Raw genomic sequence first — 16,244 nt, 5'->3', positions numbered from 1 at the left:
ATAATCATCTAGCGGGGACAACAATGCATAACTTACGTACAAAGAATTATATTCTTAATGGTTTGCATTTAATCCCTAACAAGTACCAGGACCACAAAAAACGAAACAAACTACACTCTCAGATTTTCTGGGCTAAGAGATTAATTACTGTAATTACAGATAACATAAGTTATCAATGTCAATTATCTTTTACAAACACTGACTCCTTACAGAAGTAAAAGTTATCAATGCTACCTGTAGTGAGGAGCATTTTCAGGAACCTCTGCATATTGAAGTGCTATTATTTTTTAATTAATCTATTTCTTTTTAACATGAAAGAACAAAGAACAGTACAATTTACAACCTTCAAAGTTGTAAAAAATGCAAATTTCATAGTGGGAAAAACCCCAAAGCATCACAAAGGGTATTTGATATAGTTTTCATACATTTAAGGGACACAGCTAAGTGTTACCTGTATCCATGGTCCTTACAGTCTTTTGTGGCAGAGTAAACAACTGAGCTTGCTTTAACACTGATTTGCTGAAATAGATTCCACACCTCACCGTAAATGTATTGCTGCAAAAAACCAAAACCAAATCCCTAAGTAAATTCAATACAATCTCTCTAAAGAACAGCCCTGTAAATTCTAAGTTTTACCACGTTCTTCCAATAGGTGTGCAGCCACAGCCTGAGTAATGGTTTCAGCTTCCAAGAAACAAACAGCAAAAGTGCTTTTGTGAATGTTTTTAATTGAACAAATGTTACAAAATTTATTATGCTCTTTAACTCTGCCTTCCTGATGGAAACCGTTTTTTCAGACTTCTGAGTTCTGGCAATTAATTACTTGTTCAGAGGCACAAATGACATTTGGAAAAGGTCAGTTAATCTTTGTATAACTGAAGACGACAATCTTCCACACTTTCAAATGTATGAACCTACAAGACTTTGAAAGTTAATTACTGATACAAAAAGAAAATACTCCCCACTTATTTGGGATAGAGCAAGTTTAAAAACCTAATAACTTTTGAAGACATTGAGTTTGGTGGGCTTTATAGTCTTCTTTTTAAAAAGACTTTTATTTTCTATGGGGAGTCATCTTCTTTATAGGGACAGCACTTTACATGTTATCACAGCTTTTGTTTTCTGGTATCACAAAGACTGTACAAGTGTCTACCTGTGGTGAAGAAAAGGAAAGCTTTAAAAGCCTTCTGCAAATGCAGTTCCTAAAATACAACTCCATTTAACTAAAGGAAAGGGATCATGAACTGACATTCTCTTGGCCAATTCTTTCCTTACATTTCCAGTGATGACCAAGCAGCCGAGCTGATCAATGATGAGTACGTCAAGATGAGAAGGTGGCTGGCAAAACTTCTGCTGTAAGATCTGCAGGATGGGTTCCATCATTTTTGGGGTGTCCCTCAGTGCCACTGCAATGTGCCCTAGAGCACGAATTGTGTGGTCAGGAATCAAATGAGCTTCCCTGTTAGGAAAACAAAGAACCCCAATGTGACAAATGTAACTGTTCAACAGTTGTCAAGACCTCGGTCACATTTCATATAAGGAAGTAACAGCTCCTATACATCACTAACAGCTTTAATACTGCCACATTAGATGATATATTTGCACAAGTTGATTTTCAAAATAAAAAATTACCTCTCCCAAACTCATTATTGAAGAAATCCACACTAATCCATGAACAAACTGTTCTAAAAATAACAACAAAAAGAGGCAAAAATGATGGGCAAAATACTAAGACAGTCAGACCAGCTACTACAGAAGCCCCTCCATGAGACTTCTTGGTTGGTGAGTCTCTTAAGAGCAGAGCAAGTCAAATGCCACAAGTGACATGGTATGTCTAGACAAAAAAAAGACAGCTGAAGCCGAAAGAGAAACCATCACTCAGTTGAGGACTCAAAATTGGCTAATATTCACCAAAGATCTGTTGACTCAATCAGCTAAAACTGAATCCATACCTCTCAGTATGAAAACAGGGGCTCAGCTCTGCAAAGACTTGGCATGGGAAGATCTTGACCCAACACACAAGCCCATTAATCTCAGAGACATTCAATTCTAAAATAATGCCAGTACTTATATCTTAGAGTAAGTCTCAGATTCACTGAGTGAAAGAAAAATTGGTTTGATGACTGACAACTTACTTATCACTCTCCTGAGAGATGTACAGACGGTTGGATAAACTGGCAAGAAAGGCCTCAACAATCACTGAATCTATAGTCAAGCCAGCTTTCAAGCACCTGGAGTAACAATGGACAGAAAAAACACAATGCATCAATAAAACATACCACTTTTAATTACTGTAAATGCATCTATATATAAGGGAAGCAGGTTTATACTGAAGAGTAAGAACTGATTGTCAAGGAACACTGCAGATACATTTTAAAAACTGAGCCGAGTTTCTACTTCTGCTTTCTCCAGAAACAATAAAGATGGGAATATGCAATAAGGTAAATTCGGAGTCCACTACTTTGAAACTTTAATTCCTTGTCTCTAGTCACCAACTATTTGTCTTCCCTCTAGCTCTCTGTAGTTGTCTAAAAGGGAAGAATAACCACTGTGCACACAAGTGTGTGACAATCCTTCTGTTACAGGAGGCTCACTCAAGGTGATAATCTAAGCTCAAAACAAAAAAAAAAAACCTACTGAGTATCTACAAAAACATTTACCTACTGAAAATGGTGACTAGCAGATGTGGGAAGCAAAACAATAAGACTGAATTACTATTTTACAATTAGGACATAAACAGAACCAAGAGATGCCTGAAGGAAAATGAAGTCATGACCAAACAAGGCACAAAGACTTCATGGCAGCACAGAGCAGCACCTTCTAAATGGGCACAGCACTTTTCTGCCAGGGAAACAGCACATGTTCAGCATGGTGCCAGTCCCCCTCTTACCTGCAGATGTTGTCTATGGCAATGTCACGCAGTTGCTCATACATGGATGGCTGACCTTTCTTGCCAGGCATTACATTTAGAGTGGACTCTGAATGCTCATTGGTGACACTAATCTTGATGTCATTCCCACCTACTAAGAACATGGGAGAACAGAAATCAACACCACGTGATGAGCTATACAAGCCATTACTGCCTTTGACTATTCCTAAATTATTCCTAAATTTAGTCAGTTACTACTTTACTGTACTGCTTTAGCATTACAATACTGCTTTTGCATCAGCAAGTGATTAGAATTAAACATTTTTCTTCTGGAAATCATAACTTGATATTAAGGTTTAAAAACAACAACAAAAATCTGCCAAATGTCAAGACAGCCACTGGCTGGAGCACAAGATGTGTATGGGGAGTTGGAAGTACGTGATCTAGTTCACTGTGGAGAAGAGGCAGCTTTGGACAGACCCAGTGGCTGCCTCCCAAAGTACAAAGCAGGCTACAGGGCAGACAGAAGCAGCCTTTGTAGGAGAATTAGACACAACAGCCTCAGCTTGAAACAAGGGCAGTTCCAACTGGGTATGTGATTTCTTTTCCCTCCCTGTGAGGATAATTATGTGCTGGTTCTGGCTGCAGAGCCTCATTCAAGACAGAAGCACTCAGTGCAAGCACAAGAGACCCAGCAGTTCTACTGCTTACCCTTAGATACACCTCTACCAGAATTTCATTTGCTTTCCTCCTCTCCAAAAAAAGAATTACTCAATTCCATCTCCATTTCCACCTGCAGCTGTATCACCACAAAATACCAAAAAGTATGAAAAAGCCACACAAGTTGAAAAACAATCACTCTGGAGCAGAGGCTTTTTTCCTTTACCTGTGTGATACTGGCTGTGGTATTTGTAAAGTTTCACAAGCACTGGGGAAGGTATCACAAGAAAGTCTCTCAATGATGGATTGACAGAGTGAACCACAACAGGGAACCTCTCACACAAACGACCTAGACCCTAAAAAGGAAAAAAAAACCAAAACAAGACAAACCCAACAAAACATAGCTTTAGAATAAAACAGCACTATTTTTATTTCAGCTGCAAGCTTGCAACTTGAGCTCAATACAAAAAAACAGAAAAAAACCCAAATCCTACATAGTTTTGAGAGATTCAATTTTTAGCAGAAGATTTAGACATTTTAAGCCTCTAACTGTTCTAGGTTATTCTAGAGTGTGTCATATACCAGTCAAGCCTGGCTGCTCTCTTCCTCGGTGTTTTCACAGGAGTTACATGAAAGGAACTGTACTCTCCAAAAACAAAATTACTGTACAAGTTCCAACATTTGAAGGAACCTGACAACTTACTACTTATGTGGTGTAAAAAAACAAATTTGTACAACTATGGGTAAGTGCCCAATAAGAAGACACAAAAATTAGAATAACCAAGGCTTTCTTAGTCTAAAACCTCAGTGACCTGCCAGTCCCAATATTTTAACTATTTGTGTAATGGACTAAGGAGCTAAATAGTTCAGAAATTAAATACTGGTTAAAAAGCCCTCATAGATATTATTCTTCAAGAAGTAGTTGAGTTAAGAAAATTCTAAAAGCAGTTGTTTTCACACCACATCTCTGAAATGCAAATGTAGAAGACAGTGATGAAAATAATAAAAATAGCAGGTAAAGTGTTCTAGCAGCCCATAGAACTCCCCAAACTCTCACTCACTGATACGGTGAGTAATTACAGTAATTAATGACAAATACTGTGAAGACAGACCTGCAAGCAGCAAATTAGCAGTGGCAAGTGAGCAATTATGACTTTGCTTGAGGTTTTTGACTGCAGCTTCTCTGATAACTTGATGCACAGGTTTTCTGCACCTTAAATTAAAAAATCCAACAGAAAAATTTATCTTAGATTTGTTATTAGGCCACACACAACTCAGTGCTTACTGGAATTTCTAAAAAAACGGAGAGAATTTATAAGCATCAATCTTGTAGTATAAGACTTAGTGCTGTTTCTGCAAAAACAGTTTTAGAAACTTAGTAGCTGCACCAAACAGCTCAGTCAAACACTGACTGAAAGAATGACAGTACTTAAAGCTGATTTTGAGCATACTTCACACTGAACAGAAATCAAATATTGTAATGTCCAAAGGAAAAAAATCCTTCACATATTCACTGGATGTAAGATTTATAACAGAAAGAAAATAGAGGAAAAGTGAGAAAGAGCTTCCCAATCTTGCTAGCAATGGAGAAAAAGTGTTTTCTTTAAAAGAACCACTGAGAAATATTTAAGACATTAAGAGCAATATATAAAACAGAAACTAGAAAATAAATAGCTGTATGCAATTCAGCATTTATAGCATCCCCTTGAGAGAAGTAATAGGAAGTTTCTGTCTCCATTTCTATAAAGAAATGTCTAACTACCCAGCCAACTAATCTGACAACCTTTTGATGGAAATTTTACTCTAGTATTCTAAAAGCAGAAAGTATTCCACTGAAATTTAATATTTCTCTGAGCACCATCTACTCTGTAAGTATTTCTACAACTTAGAACACAACAGACAGACACTGCAGAGACCAAAGAGCATTTTTACTTTGCTCATCTTTCACAGCCCACACCATGAGATCCACGCAGGCAGCATTGGCCTGACAGCGCAGTTTTAAAGGGCTCAGTTCATTGTGCAGTCGATCCACATCGTGGAGGATTTTCTGAAGTTCTGACTGGCTGCTGTTGAATTGCTCCAGCACAAAATCATGGACTTCCTTCACAAATGAGTTGGGAAGGTCTAAAGAAAGAAAAGGAAACAACATTATCCTGGAAAGATGGAAGTCAGTGTATCAGAATAACAGCATATATAAAATTCATTGCTACATTATAGATGATATTATTTAATCAAGTTTATGTCCTGTCTAAAAGATAAACTTCATAACAAAGTCCACCAGCGAACAGACAATTCAAATGCCATCTATTAATCCTTTTAATGGCGCTCATAATATTTTTTTCTTACTTTCATAGCACCTTTTAATATGGAAACATTTCAGAATACAAATTTAATACCGTAAGTAGAGTTCCCAGGAAGTGCAAACCCAGTGTTCAAGCACTCAATACAAAGCAGATGATGGTTTGTAATCCTAAACATAATGAAGGATAAATTTTAAAAAATGACAAGTACTATACCTTTCATATAGTATAGTGTGTCTCTCAGCATTTTAAACTGAGCAAGGTAAAGAGGGTCACTGAAAGCCTTGTAATAGAGATCTGTACTAGTACCAGTCTGAAAGAGAAAAGAAGCAATCTGCTAGATTCAAAACAAAGTATTCTCCATTATATCAATAAATAAATCTCACTCCACCTCTACAATGTAAACAAGCCTTTAAAACAGGTACAAGAAGAAACCTCAGCTTTTCCCCCTTTACTTTTAACAAAAGAAAAAGTACAGCTATTCAGTGCATTAAACAAGATTCAGTCTGTTTGATTTGAAGAGCACGTCTGTTTCTCTAACAATGGGGCTAAAAACAAAAAAGGGGAAAAAAGGGGGGGATTCCAAGCTCTCATTTTACTGAGATAGCAGAAAGAGAGGCTGAAGCTCTCCACTCAGACCTACATTTCGAATGCGGCAGTGCTCGATGGGAGGCTGAGAGCAGAGCAGAGTCATTTCTGCACACATTTCAGCACACACCCCTTTCACCAGAGCTTTATGCCCTGAGGAAATGAGGCAAACTCCATAAAATGTGGTGGAGGCTGTGACAGAACTGCACCCAGGGGAGGGGAGAACAAGAAACAAGTCCTTGTTCTGAAACGAAGACTCACAGACCTAAAGAACCAAGTCTGCCACCTCTGCAAGTAAAAGTTCATGAACTGCAACACTGACAAACTCAGTAATGGCACCTTGAAGAGCAGCACTGATTTCCAAGCCACAAAGTGAAAACAACCAATGCATTTCATATATGTGAAAAAAAGTTACTGCAATATGCAAGAACAACCTTAGTCTACAGTAAACCAGTTTGGGGCAACCAATGCTGTAATTTATTAGGACAACAGAGCTAATGCAGGAAAAGAACTATTTCCTCCAACGTTAGTGAAAAGTGTCACCTCCCTTCACCATTTTTACACAGTCCAAGGCTAGATTTAAACCACTGAAAGAACTGGTCAAAAAAGGAAATTAGTATCATTTTGCAAAGCAAAGGCATACCTTACATAGGTAAAATACTAATTTTGCAAGTAATAAAGCAAAAAATGAAGCATTAAAGTAATTAAAGGAGGAAGGTAAAAACATACCTCTGTAACTTCAGCTATAACTGCATCTAAGGTCTTCAGAAGAGAATCCTCAACGATCTGTTTTACCTATGGAGGAAAAAAAATCAAACTAAAACAGCATGTTTCCTGTTAGTTTCCTGTAGTGCTTCCTAGAGTTAGTGACTCTAGATAGGAGGAGAGTATCATTTAATACAATTTTGCATATGCACAGAAAACACAAGTCACTTCACTACAATGCATCAGATGAAATTAAGGCTGCAATAGGAACATTTGAGCCTCTCTGCTGTTCCAGAATAGCTGATGCCAGAAGCGGACAGAGCCTGCAGCTTCTGTCACTTGTGTGAATTCCCAGCAAACAAACCCTTCAGGACGAGTCTCACTCTAACAGCAAAACCCAATCTTCTATTTCAGCAACTAGCATTATGCAGGTTACACCAGAACAAGTGGTCTGCAAGACTCAAGCAGGAAGCAGTTGACATAAGCTTACTTAATTTTCCAAATTCTGCCCGGTTTATATGAGAGCTTTTCAGGAACGCTATTGAAGCGTGACATTAAATGCCATAAAAATAACATTACACAAAGCTTGAGAGACAAAGGCTGTCGTTTTACTTGCAATTCTAAAAGCTTAAATTTAAACTGCATCTATTTCTAGAACACAGTGTCACTGCAGTCTACATAAGGAGCCATCACGTACCATGTTCAACAGCTGTCGGAGCATCTCCAGTGGGATGTTAAACTCTTTATTGTTAATACCATTGAAGAGAGGAGAAACTGAAAAGCTGGAGCTGATTGTGGAGAAGTAATAATCAGGATCCAGTGCACTCCCATCAGGAAGATATGAACCTGATCAGAAAAAAATAATGGAAATACAAGTTTGAGGAGAGAAAGGATATTAATTTTCTTTAATGGAAACATTTAGCCACTACAAAAGAGTTCTTTCCAACACAGTCTAACTTGACAGAGGTGCATTTGAGCTCAGCTGCTGGTAAATCAAGAGAGAAAACTATGATACAATTGTCATTAGAAGTTTACTATCACAACAGAGAATTCATTACAATAATGCGTGTGCAGGTCAGAGATACTTCTGACAAATCTTTCCACACTACTGATGTGCATCTACCTGAAAACATTTGCAAATGCCCTTTAGATCAGAAGCACAGAAATGCAAAGAACAGGTTAAGCCAAAACTATCTTGCAAGGTTTTCCCCTCTATTAGATGAAATGAACACATGGCACAGTGTTCATCTTAGAATAGGCACCAATTCACCACTGCAATTTGAAAGCAAAGAGAATCAAATTATTTTTCAGATTGAAATACTCTATTAAGCAAACAACTTGCTCAGCAAACTGCTCTTGGCTCTGTTTCCTCTTGAGAAATTACATCTCATGCCTTTCTGAAGTGCTCAGCTGGCTGTGCTAGAGTAATGTTCTTGTGATTAACAGGCTTTCAAGCAAGACTATTTATTGACAACAAAAAAGAAAGTCCTTGGTTCTTTTTTTTAAGCTGTTAGCCTTGGCCAGAATAAAACCAAGGTCACTACTCATCTTCAGAAGGCAAGACTATCACAACCTATATCAACAGAAGTAATACAAGGACTGACTGTAGCCAAAATATTTGGTAGAAGTTAGTACTGAAAATAAAATCCTGACTGGAAAAATCATAACTCTACCAACAGAAAGACAACTAAAATAATTCCAAAATATAATTCCAAAAATTTTACAAAGTTCTCCACTATTCACCTACAGATTTAAGATTATTTCTGTTCTACTACAGCATCTCTCTAACCTGCAGCCTTGGCTTTTGTTTATTTTTTTAATTCAAACCATTGAAGAACCACAACATTGGTTCCACACGGTAAACAGAAGATAAACAGGTGTGTTCCTACTTGGCAATTTAAGAATTACCCTGCAATCCCATTATATGACTGAGAAAGAGATGCCTCCAGAAATAACAATGTGAAGGAAAAAGAAAAGCAATGTGGAAGAAATTAATTTAAGCCAGGGTTTGAAAGAGGAGAATGGCCCAGGAACAGAGCAAGTTCAAACTGTTAAAAACCTCAAAGGGCCAGACAAAACCAGAGACACCAAAACAGCTCAGATGCAGAGCTAGTCCTCCACATGATTCATGAAGGAGAGCTTATTTCTAAGCCCTGCTTTGACTTAGAACTCACAGCTGGAGCTCTACCACAACTCAGTGGTTAAGAGTTTGTATGTTAATTCATGAAACTTTCTCACGTTTTGGCCTTTTATGATACAGAAATTAATGCACATTAGTGAAAAACCCCAGTGTCTCCTTTAGTATTTCTTGTGTCAGCAAATTACTGGGTCTTACACAATGACCCACATCACACTTACTCCAAATGGAGCAGTTGTTTTGGACTTATACAATGTGCCACAAGCCTCAAAATTCCAGACCCTAGACCTACAACGTAGTTGTCCACTGAAGCACAATATTAACACTTGTTCCTCAAAGTTACTCAGCCTAATCTCCTGAAATATTTTTGGCCTAGCTGAATTAAGCTCTCCAGTACCAGGCACTGCCTAGCAGGAAGGGAATCAAGAAACAAGTGAAAAATTAGTGGTGTTAATAATTACTTCCTACTGTCTTTAAACCACAATTTTTTAAAAAACCCTACCCGGCATGTGCCACTGAATTCCTATAAGAATTCTAAAGGGCAGAGAAAGGGGTCAAAAGGTTTTTTGTTTTCAATTTTCTATAAATAGCAACAAAACCCCTAAATCACAGACTGTTCCTTGCAAGGTAATCTACCTTCAAAGTAATGAATTGCAGATCCTCCAGGAGAGCTGGGAGGGGGAATCCCACGTTCAGGACTAACCTGAAACATTGCACAAAAGCCGTATTTTAGAAAATATTTATAAAACATTTTAAAACCTGTCAGGGAATAGTTTGTACACTTTAAAATGAAACACAGCTTCAAGCAAAACTAACAGGAACTACATATTGCTGGGTCTAACAGCTCAATTCCAGCCAAAAATGGGAAGTTAAAAAATGCCAGTTCAGTGCTTTTGACTAAAGGGAAGAGGTCAGAATGATGACTCCTCTGCTGTATGAAACTATGCCAATAACAATCTGCAGCTTCAAACCCAGCATCTGAATCCAGTCTTCCCCCAAGACAATGAACATCCACAGCTCCTGATGAAACCAGGAAGAGCTCCTGTATCCTCTTATTAAAACTTCAGCCACTAGGTGCCAGCTTCCCAATTCTACAGATACACATTACAATGGTTTTAATGATAATAACACACGGAATGGGATTTGCCAAATGCTCCATATGAAGACTTCTAGTACAGTTGCTACTTTAACTGTCACTGATTGTTCTGTAATTCAGAAAACACAAAACTATTTTGAAGCTCAGCTGTGGAACCAAAATAAAGATACTTGTATTTGGTCAAACAATGTATTAAGAAACTCTCTGCATATCCAGGCTTAAGTGTTAACTCCACTGAGACCAACAAATCATCTCAGCACTGACTCCAACACAGAGCAAGTCATACAAACCTGTGTGATGCTGGACACACTGCTAGCCTTTCTCTTTAGTGTTCCTTCCTGGCAAACAGTGAGCAGAGAACTGGGAAGAATTGATCTGAAATCATTAAAGGATCGCCGGCGAATTCCTTCAAGCTCTTCTGGAACTCTCAGGGAATGTGGGGGAATTTTAGGAAAAAGCTTTGAAAGGAGAGCCTCCTCTGAATTGCTATAGCGACCAAAGGCTCGAGAAATTCCTAGCAGGCAGGGCACAGCATACTTGCATAAATATTCTGGAAAAGAAAACCACATGTAACAGCACATTAACAGTAACTTAGAACTTCCTCTTCATGGTTTTGCTACCACTTCACTGAACTGTTTCGGCCTAAACTGCTTTACAACAACTGATTTGTACAAGCAGAGGAAAAACCATGAAAGTATCACAAATTACTATACTTCTGCTTCTCTATTTACCAGTCAGCAACAAATAGAATAGAGAAGTGCTAAGGGGAGCTGAAAGACAAAACTCATTTTTCAGGACTGATCCTGGTAACCAGCAAACAAACACAAGAGAAGTTCAGAGGACAGGAGATACAAATACAGTAAGTATTTTATCACTACCTTTATCATGCATTTGCGGCGTCTGGCACATTCCCAACAGGAACTGCATTACTTGTAGAACAGCATCCAAAATCTAAAGTCATCAAGACAGACATACAAAAATATCTTTTGGTAAAGGGATATCATTATCTTACACCAGATCATTAGAACAAATGAAACTTGTCAACATTAATGTAAGCACCTCTGTGAAGGTTTCTTGATGCTGTGTGACTAAATTACATTGCCCTCACTCAGGTTACAGAGCTTCTCTTGTAAAGTCTGCAATGAGCTGCAAGTACTATACAGTGAAACTGCAGCACTCCCAACCTCAGTATCAAAACTGGAATTCTAAAACTCTGGGCTCAGCAAATGACACCCAAAAGTAACTGCAGACCTATGAATTTCCTCTAGATACTTGACTATTAACACAAGCAAATTAATGCATCAGTGCACATGCTAAAGCAATCAGCCCCTTGCTGACAGGGAGCAGCTAAGCTCCTCTCCAGATATTAGTCAGGATTGCAGTATTGGAGGACTGGGTAATACAACAGCACAAACTCAAACTCCACCTGCTCTCTGAGAGATGCATCCCTGTAAGCCACGTCAGACAACAACGTCACCAAGCAGAAGCTGAAGTTTTCTGCCACTGGAAGCAAACCTGCAAAGTAATGGAGAGAAAATCAGCCACTTAAGCCTTGTTAGAGAGAACCAACATAGAAAGAGCAAATTATAATAAAGCAAGAAGACATAAGTGACTCCCATGTCTTAAAGTTCTGAGACTGACTGTAAACAAAAATAGTATTACATAAAAAATTTAGAAGCACTCTAAACATCATCATTTCAGCATAAATGTTTAAAGAAAAATAAGAATAATTAAAAACTTTCCCAGGCTTTCAACTAATTGCAAATAAACTTTAATTATATAATACTATATAAAAGTATTCTTATATTAATTTTAAGAGGCATTAAGGGAGCAAAAAATGAAGTGGTTTAAACAGCAACTAAGCATCAGAGCTAAAAGTAGAGCATATAAATCTCATGTTCCACTTCTCTAACTACTACACAATCTTCTCCAGTTTAGTAACAAAATATATTGAACACGGAACTATTTGTAAAGTGCAATTCATCAAAAAGCAGCCAAGCAGGAAAACAGGGATCTATTCAACTACCTTTGGCTTCTAAAGAAAATCAATACTAAAGGCTGTCAAGCCAGGAGCTAAGTAAGAACCTAACAGGACCTCTCCGCTCCCCTTGAACCATGTCCCAAACAACCTTCGCTATTTCTATTTCCTGGCTGGCGTTCCATGAGAAAGATCAAAAAACCCAAACATCACCTCTGCCTTTCCGTGCATTGCTTTCTTCTATCCACTGAACTTTGGGAAGACCCTTCAGGAGCCGGAGAAGGTAAGGAACCACATTATCCTTGTGCTAAAGGAGAAAAGATTCTATTCAAAATGGAGAAGAAAAGCTGAACCATATAATCTCAAGATATTTTAGAGATATGGTAAAGTTACATTAGCACACACAGAACTTGTTTCTAATGATTACTCCGCAGGCTTCTTGACTACTGCAAAACTGATTTCAAAACAAGCAAATGAAAGTAACCCAATTCAGTCCCTTAAATCCAAGCCCTTCATTCTAGACAACAGTTCATTCTCTGTAAAAGCTGGAGAAAAGAGTTCCAGAACAGTACCTAACCCCAGACAATTTATTAATTGACAGCAAGCTCCCAAAATAATTTTAAGACAGCTAGAAATTCAGAGTGCCAGTGCCAATTCAGTACATGTGATGCATCCCACAGCCTTATGCAAGTCACTTAGCACATCCGTGTAACACTTCAGCTCCCTCACCTGCAAATCAAAGCCCAACACAGCTGCCTTATAACAAACCTCAAACACAAAAAGAAAAAAGAACAAGGTACCTAATATCCATGCAAGCTGTACCATAGCACATGGATACTAAACAGGAGGCAATTCAGGCCTGATGCAAACCTTAACAATGTGAAAGAATTTAAAGTGAGGTCTAATAGCATTGGACCTGGGACTGTGTCCATGCTTCCTCTCCCCTGCACAGAACAATACCAGGCCCAGCAGTCAAAGGGAAGAGAACCAGCTTGTCCTGGCCCTGCTGGCAGACACAGAAGGGATGCTTGTGTACAATGCAGCCTGTGTGCCCTGTCTGTTTATCCTGGCATGAAAGGGCCTATTGCAGACCTGGCCTTCAGGAGTGCACCGGAGCATCCCTGTCAGTCAGGAGCATGTGGGGAAGAACATGCAAAGACACATCTGGCTTAAGCAAATCCTCCTGAATATTCTTTCCTTTCTCTGCTTAAGCCATGATGACCAGAAAACACAGCAGCAGTTTGGCTGTGGCAGTGCCATGGCTACAGCCTATCACACTTATCAGTATTTCCTTGCTCTCCTGACTGCATCCATCCTTTATCTCTGATCTTTTCATCTAATTTCATAAAGAGCAAATACCAACTTTTCATTCATTGAACAACTAAACTTGAATTAATCCAAGATCTTTGAAGGCAAATAGGTAGCCTAAGTGCGAAAAATACCTGAAGGTCAGATTCAATTAGGAAGATTCCTAAAGCAATAACTGCATCCCTGCGACGCTCATCCAACTGGAAAATCCCGTGGAAATCCACTGGACACATACAGAGCAGCTTTTGTACCTGAAAAACAGCAGAGGGAAAGAACAGTGGAACAAGATTGAAAACCAAATTGAAGCTTGTTTGAAGTGCACAGTGGTCTCTCCATCTTCTGGAAGACATTTGGCCACATTACCCTCCTTTAGTCCTCAATCTTATTGAGAACATCCAAGGGCAAGGAAAGAGTGAAGAATCACAGAAACCAGAAAAAGAAAAATCTCAGGTAGATGTCAAACATTTTTACTATAACAGGGGTCGATTTAAAGGTTCTCTTCAACACTTGATCAAAATGTTAAAGTACGATAAAGCCTTCATTCCACTACTTCACTGTGCAGGAAACCTGCAGCAGGCACTTTTATTAAATTTACTCAATTCCTGTAAACAAAAAATAGGCAGATGGAGCTTCAGTTACAGCTGCACCAATGCCTTCTACATATACAGCACTGAACAATTATCTGCTATCAACCTGTGTATGACTTTCGCTCAAACCCTTTCAACATAACAGATTAAGTTTTCAGGACTATTATTTTCTGACTATGTACCTATTACTTCACTCCATACTTAACAAACACACGTTTAAAGAATACATCAGACCTCCCAAATACTTCATTCTTCTAGAAAACTGTTACTAAATGGAAAATGTAACAAGCATGTTGTCTTCTTATACATTTCCTTGAAGTTAATAAACACTATCTAAAAAGGGCCTTCATAATAAATGTTTGACTCACCTATGTTTGAATGCCAAGTCACTTCCTATTTAGAGAACTCTCTGAACACCCCACCTTGAAATTTCTAAAGCAAGAAGCAACTTCCCTAGAAGATTAGAAGAATTGACTGGATGCTCAGTGGAATTCAAGATTCTGGTCCTTCAACTGCCAGACCTCCTAATTACAAGACCTGTAACACAACACAGATAATCCTCTTGCGCCACATAAAATACAGTAGAGGAAATATGAACTTTGGAAAATGACTGACGATATCTGTATTCCACATCAGGGTACATTTGCAATAACATGAGTGAGCAACTTTAGCTAGATATGAACTATCATTGAACTCCTGCTGTATTCTATCAAACTGAAAAAAAAAAAAATCCCGGATATTTGTGAACCAACAGCAGGGCTTAGAAAAATTATTCACCGTTGATTGCCACACCAGTGGTACATTTCAGAACAAGAAGTAAGGAAAGAACACTACAACAGCTGGCCCAGAACAAGCCCTATAGCTTTCACCAACACAGAGCGGTGCTTTTCAGCTATTCAGTCACTATTATTGCCTGATGCAATTCGGACACGCTATCACTTCGTGCCCAGTCCCAGCACACCAGGCTGTCCTCCCTGCCCCGGGCAGCGGGGCAGCCCTCGGGGGCACTGCCCAGGCACGGATTCCCGGGAGTTCTCCCTTCAGCAGAGCTTTATCTCACCCACATTTTACCCGTCACTGATTACGTCGCCTAGATTTAACCAGATACGTGGAGGAAAGCAACCAGCCCTAATCAGGTTGAGACTAACTACTCCCACAAAACCATATTTCACAGACTTGGGGAACACGCAGTAAGATCCAGTTCCTTGCTCCGAGAGTGCGCTGCTGACCCGACTTTTTGGGTCAAGCCGGCCCACACGAGCATCCCTGAGGCCTAACTGCCCCGAACGCAGAGAAGGACGAAGCTGGGGGGGCAGAACCCGCTCAGAGCCCACAGACAGCCCCACCCGGGCAGAGCCGCGTCCCTCGAGACATCTCCCGGCCCGCGGGCACGCCCGCGGCCCCTGACCTGCTTCCCGCGGGCGACACGGGTCCCTACGCGTGACAGTGCCAAGGGGGCGACCAGACACCCCACACATAGCACAAAAAACAGTGACAGAAGGGGCCACACACGGCGCCGACCGGGTTTCTCGTGTGTCCTGTGCACACAGGGGCCACCCCTCCCGCGGCACGGCCCCCCCGCCACACGCGGCTTCCACGCGTGACAACCCCGCAGTCCGCACACACGCAGCGCCCCACACGCAGCCCCCACCCGTGACGGCCGCTCCCCACAGACGCCCCTCACCTTCTCCAGAGGCGCAGGATTCTGCACCGCCAGCGACCGCGCCAGCGACAGCACCGTGTTGAAGTAGAAGCCGCGAGCGGTGGCCGCGCTACTCCCGCGCCCCGCGGAGCCCGCGGAGGGAGCCGCGGCGGTCCCGGCCGTGGCGGCCGCCGTCCCGGCCGCCGCCGCCGTGGCCGCCGTGGCCGCAGCCGCCGCTGCCGCCGCCACCGCCGCGGCCGCCATGTTGTGCGGGAACGCCGCCGGCCAGCTCGCCCCGCCCCGCCCCCGCCCGCGAGATCTGCGCCTCCCGCGGGAGCACGGCGCACCAATCACGCCACAAAGATGGCAGCGCC

The 16,244-nt window shown here is 40.5% G+C and overlaps 1 protein-coding gene across 3 annotated transcripts in view; it reads right to left on the bottom strand.

The window, feature by feature from the left end:
* PI4KA (phosphatidylinositol 4-kinase alpha) overlaps positions 1-16,149 on the bottom strand; it is a 54,339-nt gene extending 38,190 nt beyond the window's left edge. Inside the window, exons 1-18 of one of the 3 annotated variants that reach the window (XM_032128297.1) lie at positions 15,913-16,000; positions 14,597-14,765; positions 13,776-13,892; positions 12,547-12,640; positions 11,782-11,870; positions 11,234-11,306; positions 10,646-10,905; positions 9,896-9,962; positions 7,820-7,968; positions 7,147-7,212; positions 6,046-6,142; positions 5,462-5,653; positions 4,642-4,742; positions 3,756-3,885; positions 2,891-3,023; positions 2,136-2,231; positions 1,276-1,459; positions 452-555 (exon numbers count right to left, since the gene is read on the bottom strand). In XM_032128297.1, coding sequence (XP_031984188.1) covers positions 452-555; positions 1,276-1,459; positions 2,136-2,231; positions 2,891-3,023; positions 3,756-3,885; positions 4,642-4,742; positions 5,462-5,653; positions 6,046-6,142; positions 7,147-7,212; positions 7,820-7,968; positions 9,896-9,962; positions 10,646-10,905; positions 11,234-11,306; positions 11,782-11,870; positions 12,547-12,640; positions 13,776-13,874 — 1,934 coding nt within the window. In that variant the 5' untranslated portion in view covers positions 13,875-13,892; positions 14,597-14,765; positions 15,913-16,000. Of the gene's footprint in view, positions 1-451; positions 556-1,275; positions 1,460-2,135; positions 2,232-2,890; positions 3,024-3,755; positions 3,886-4,641; positions 4,743-5,461; positions 5,654-6,045; positions 6,143-7,146; positions 7,213-7,819; positions 7,969-9,895; positions 9,963-10,645; positions 10,906-11,233; positions 11,307-11,781; positions 11,871-12,546; positions 12,641-13,775; positions 13,893-14,596; positions 14,766-15,912 lie in introns of all 3 variants that reach the window. The other 2 variants (XM_032128296.1, XM_032128298.1) reach the window with 2 other exon arrangements.
* Positions 16,150-16,244: the final 95 nt, after the last annotated feature.

Source organism: Corvus moneduloides, chromosome 18 (assembly GCF_009650955.1).
Source record: "Corvus moneduloides isolate bCorMon1 chromosome 18, bCorMon1.pri, whole genome shotgun sequence".
Lineage (NCBI taxonomy): Eukaryota > Metazoa > Chordata > Aves > Passeriformes > Corvidae > Corvus > Corvus moneduloides.
Note: the sequence above shows the minus strand (reverse complement) of the source record. Positions and strands in the feature narration are given on the sequence as shown.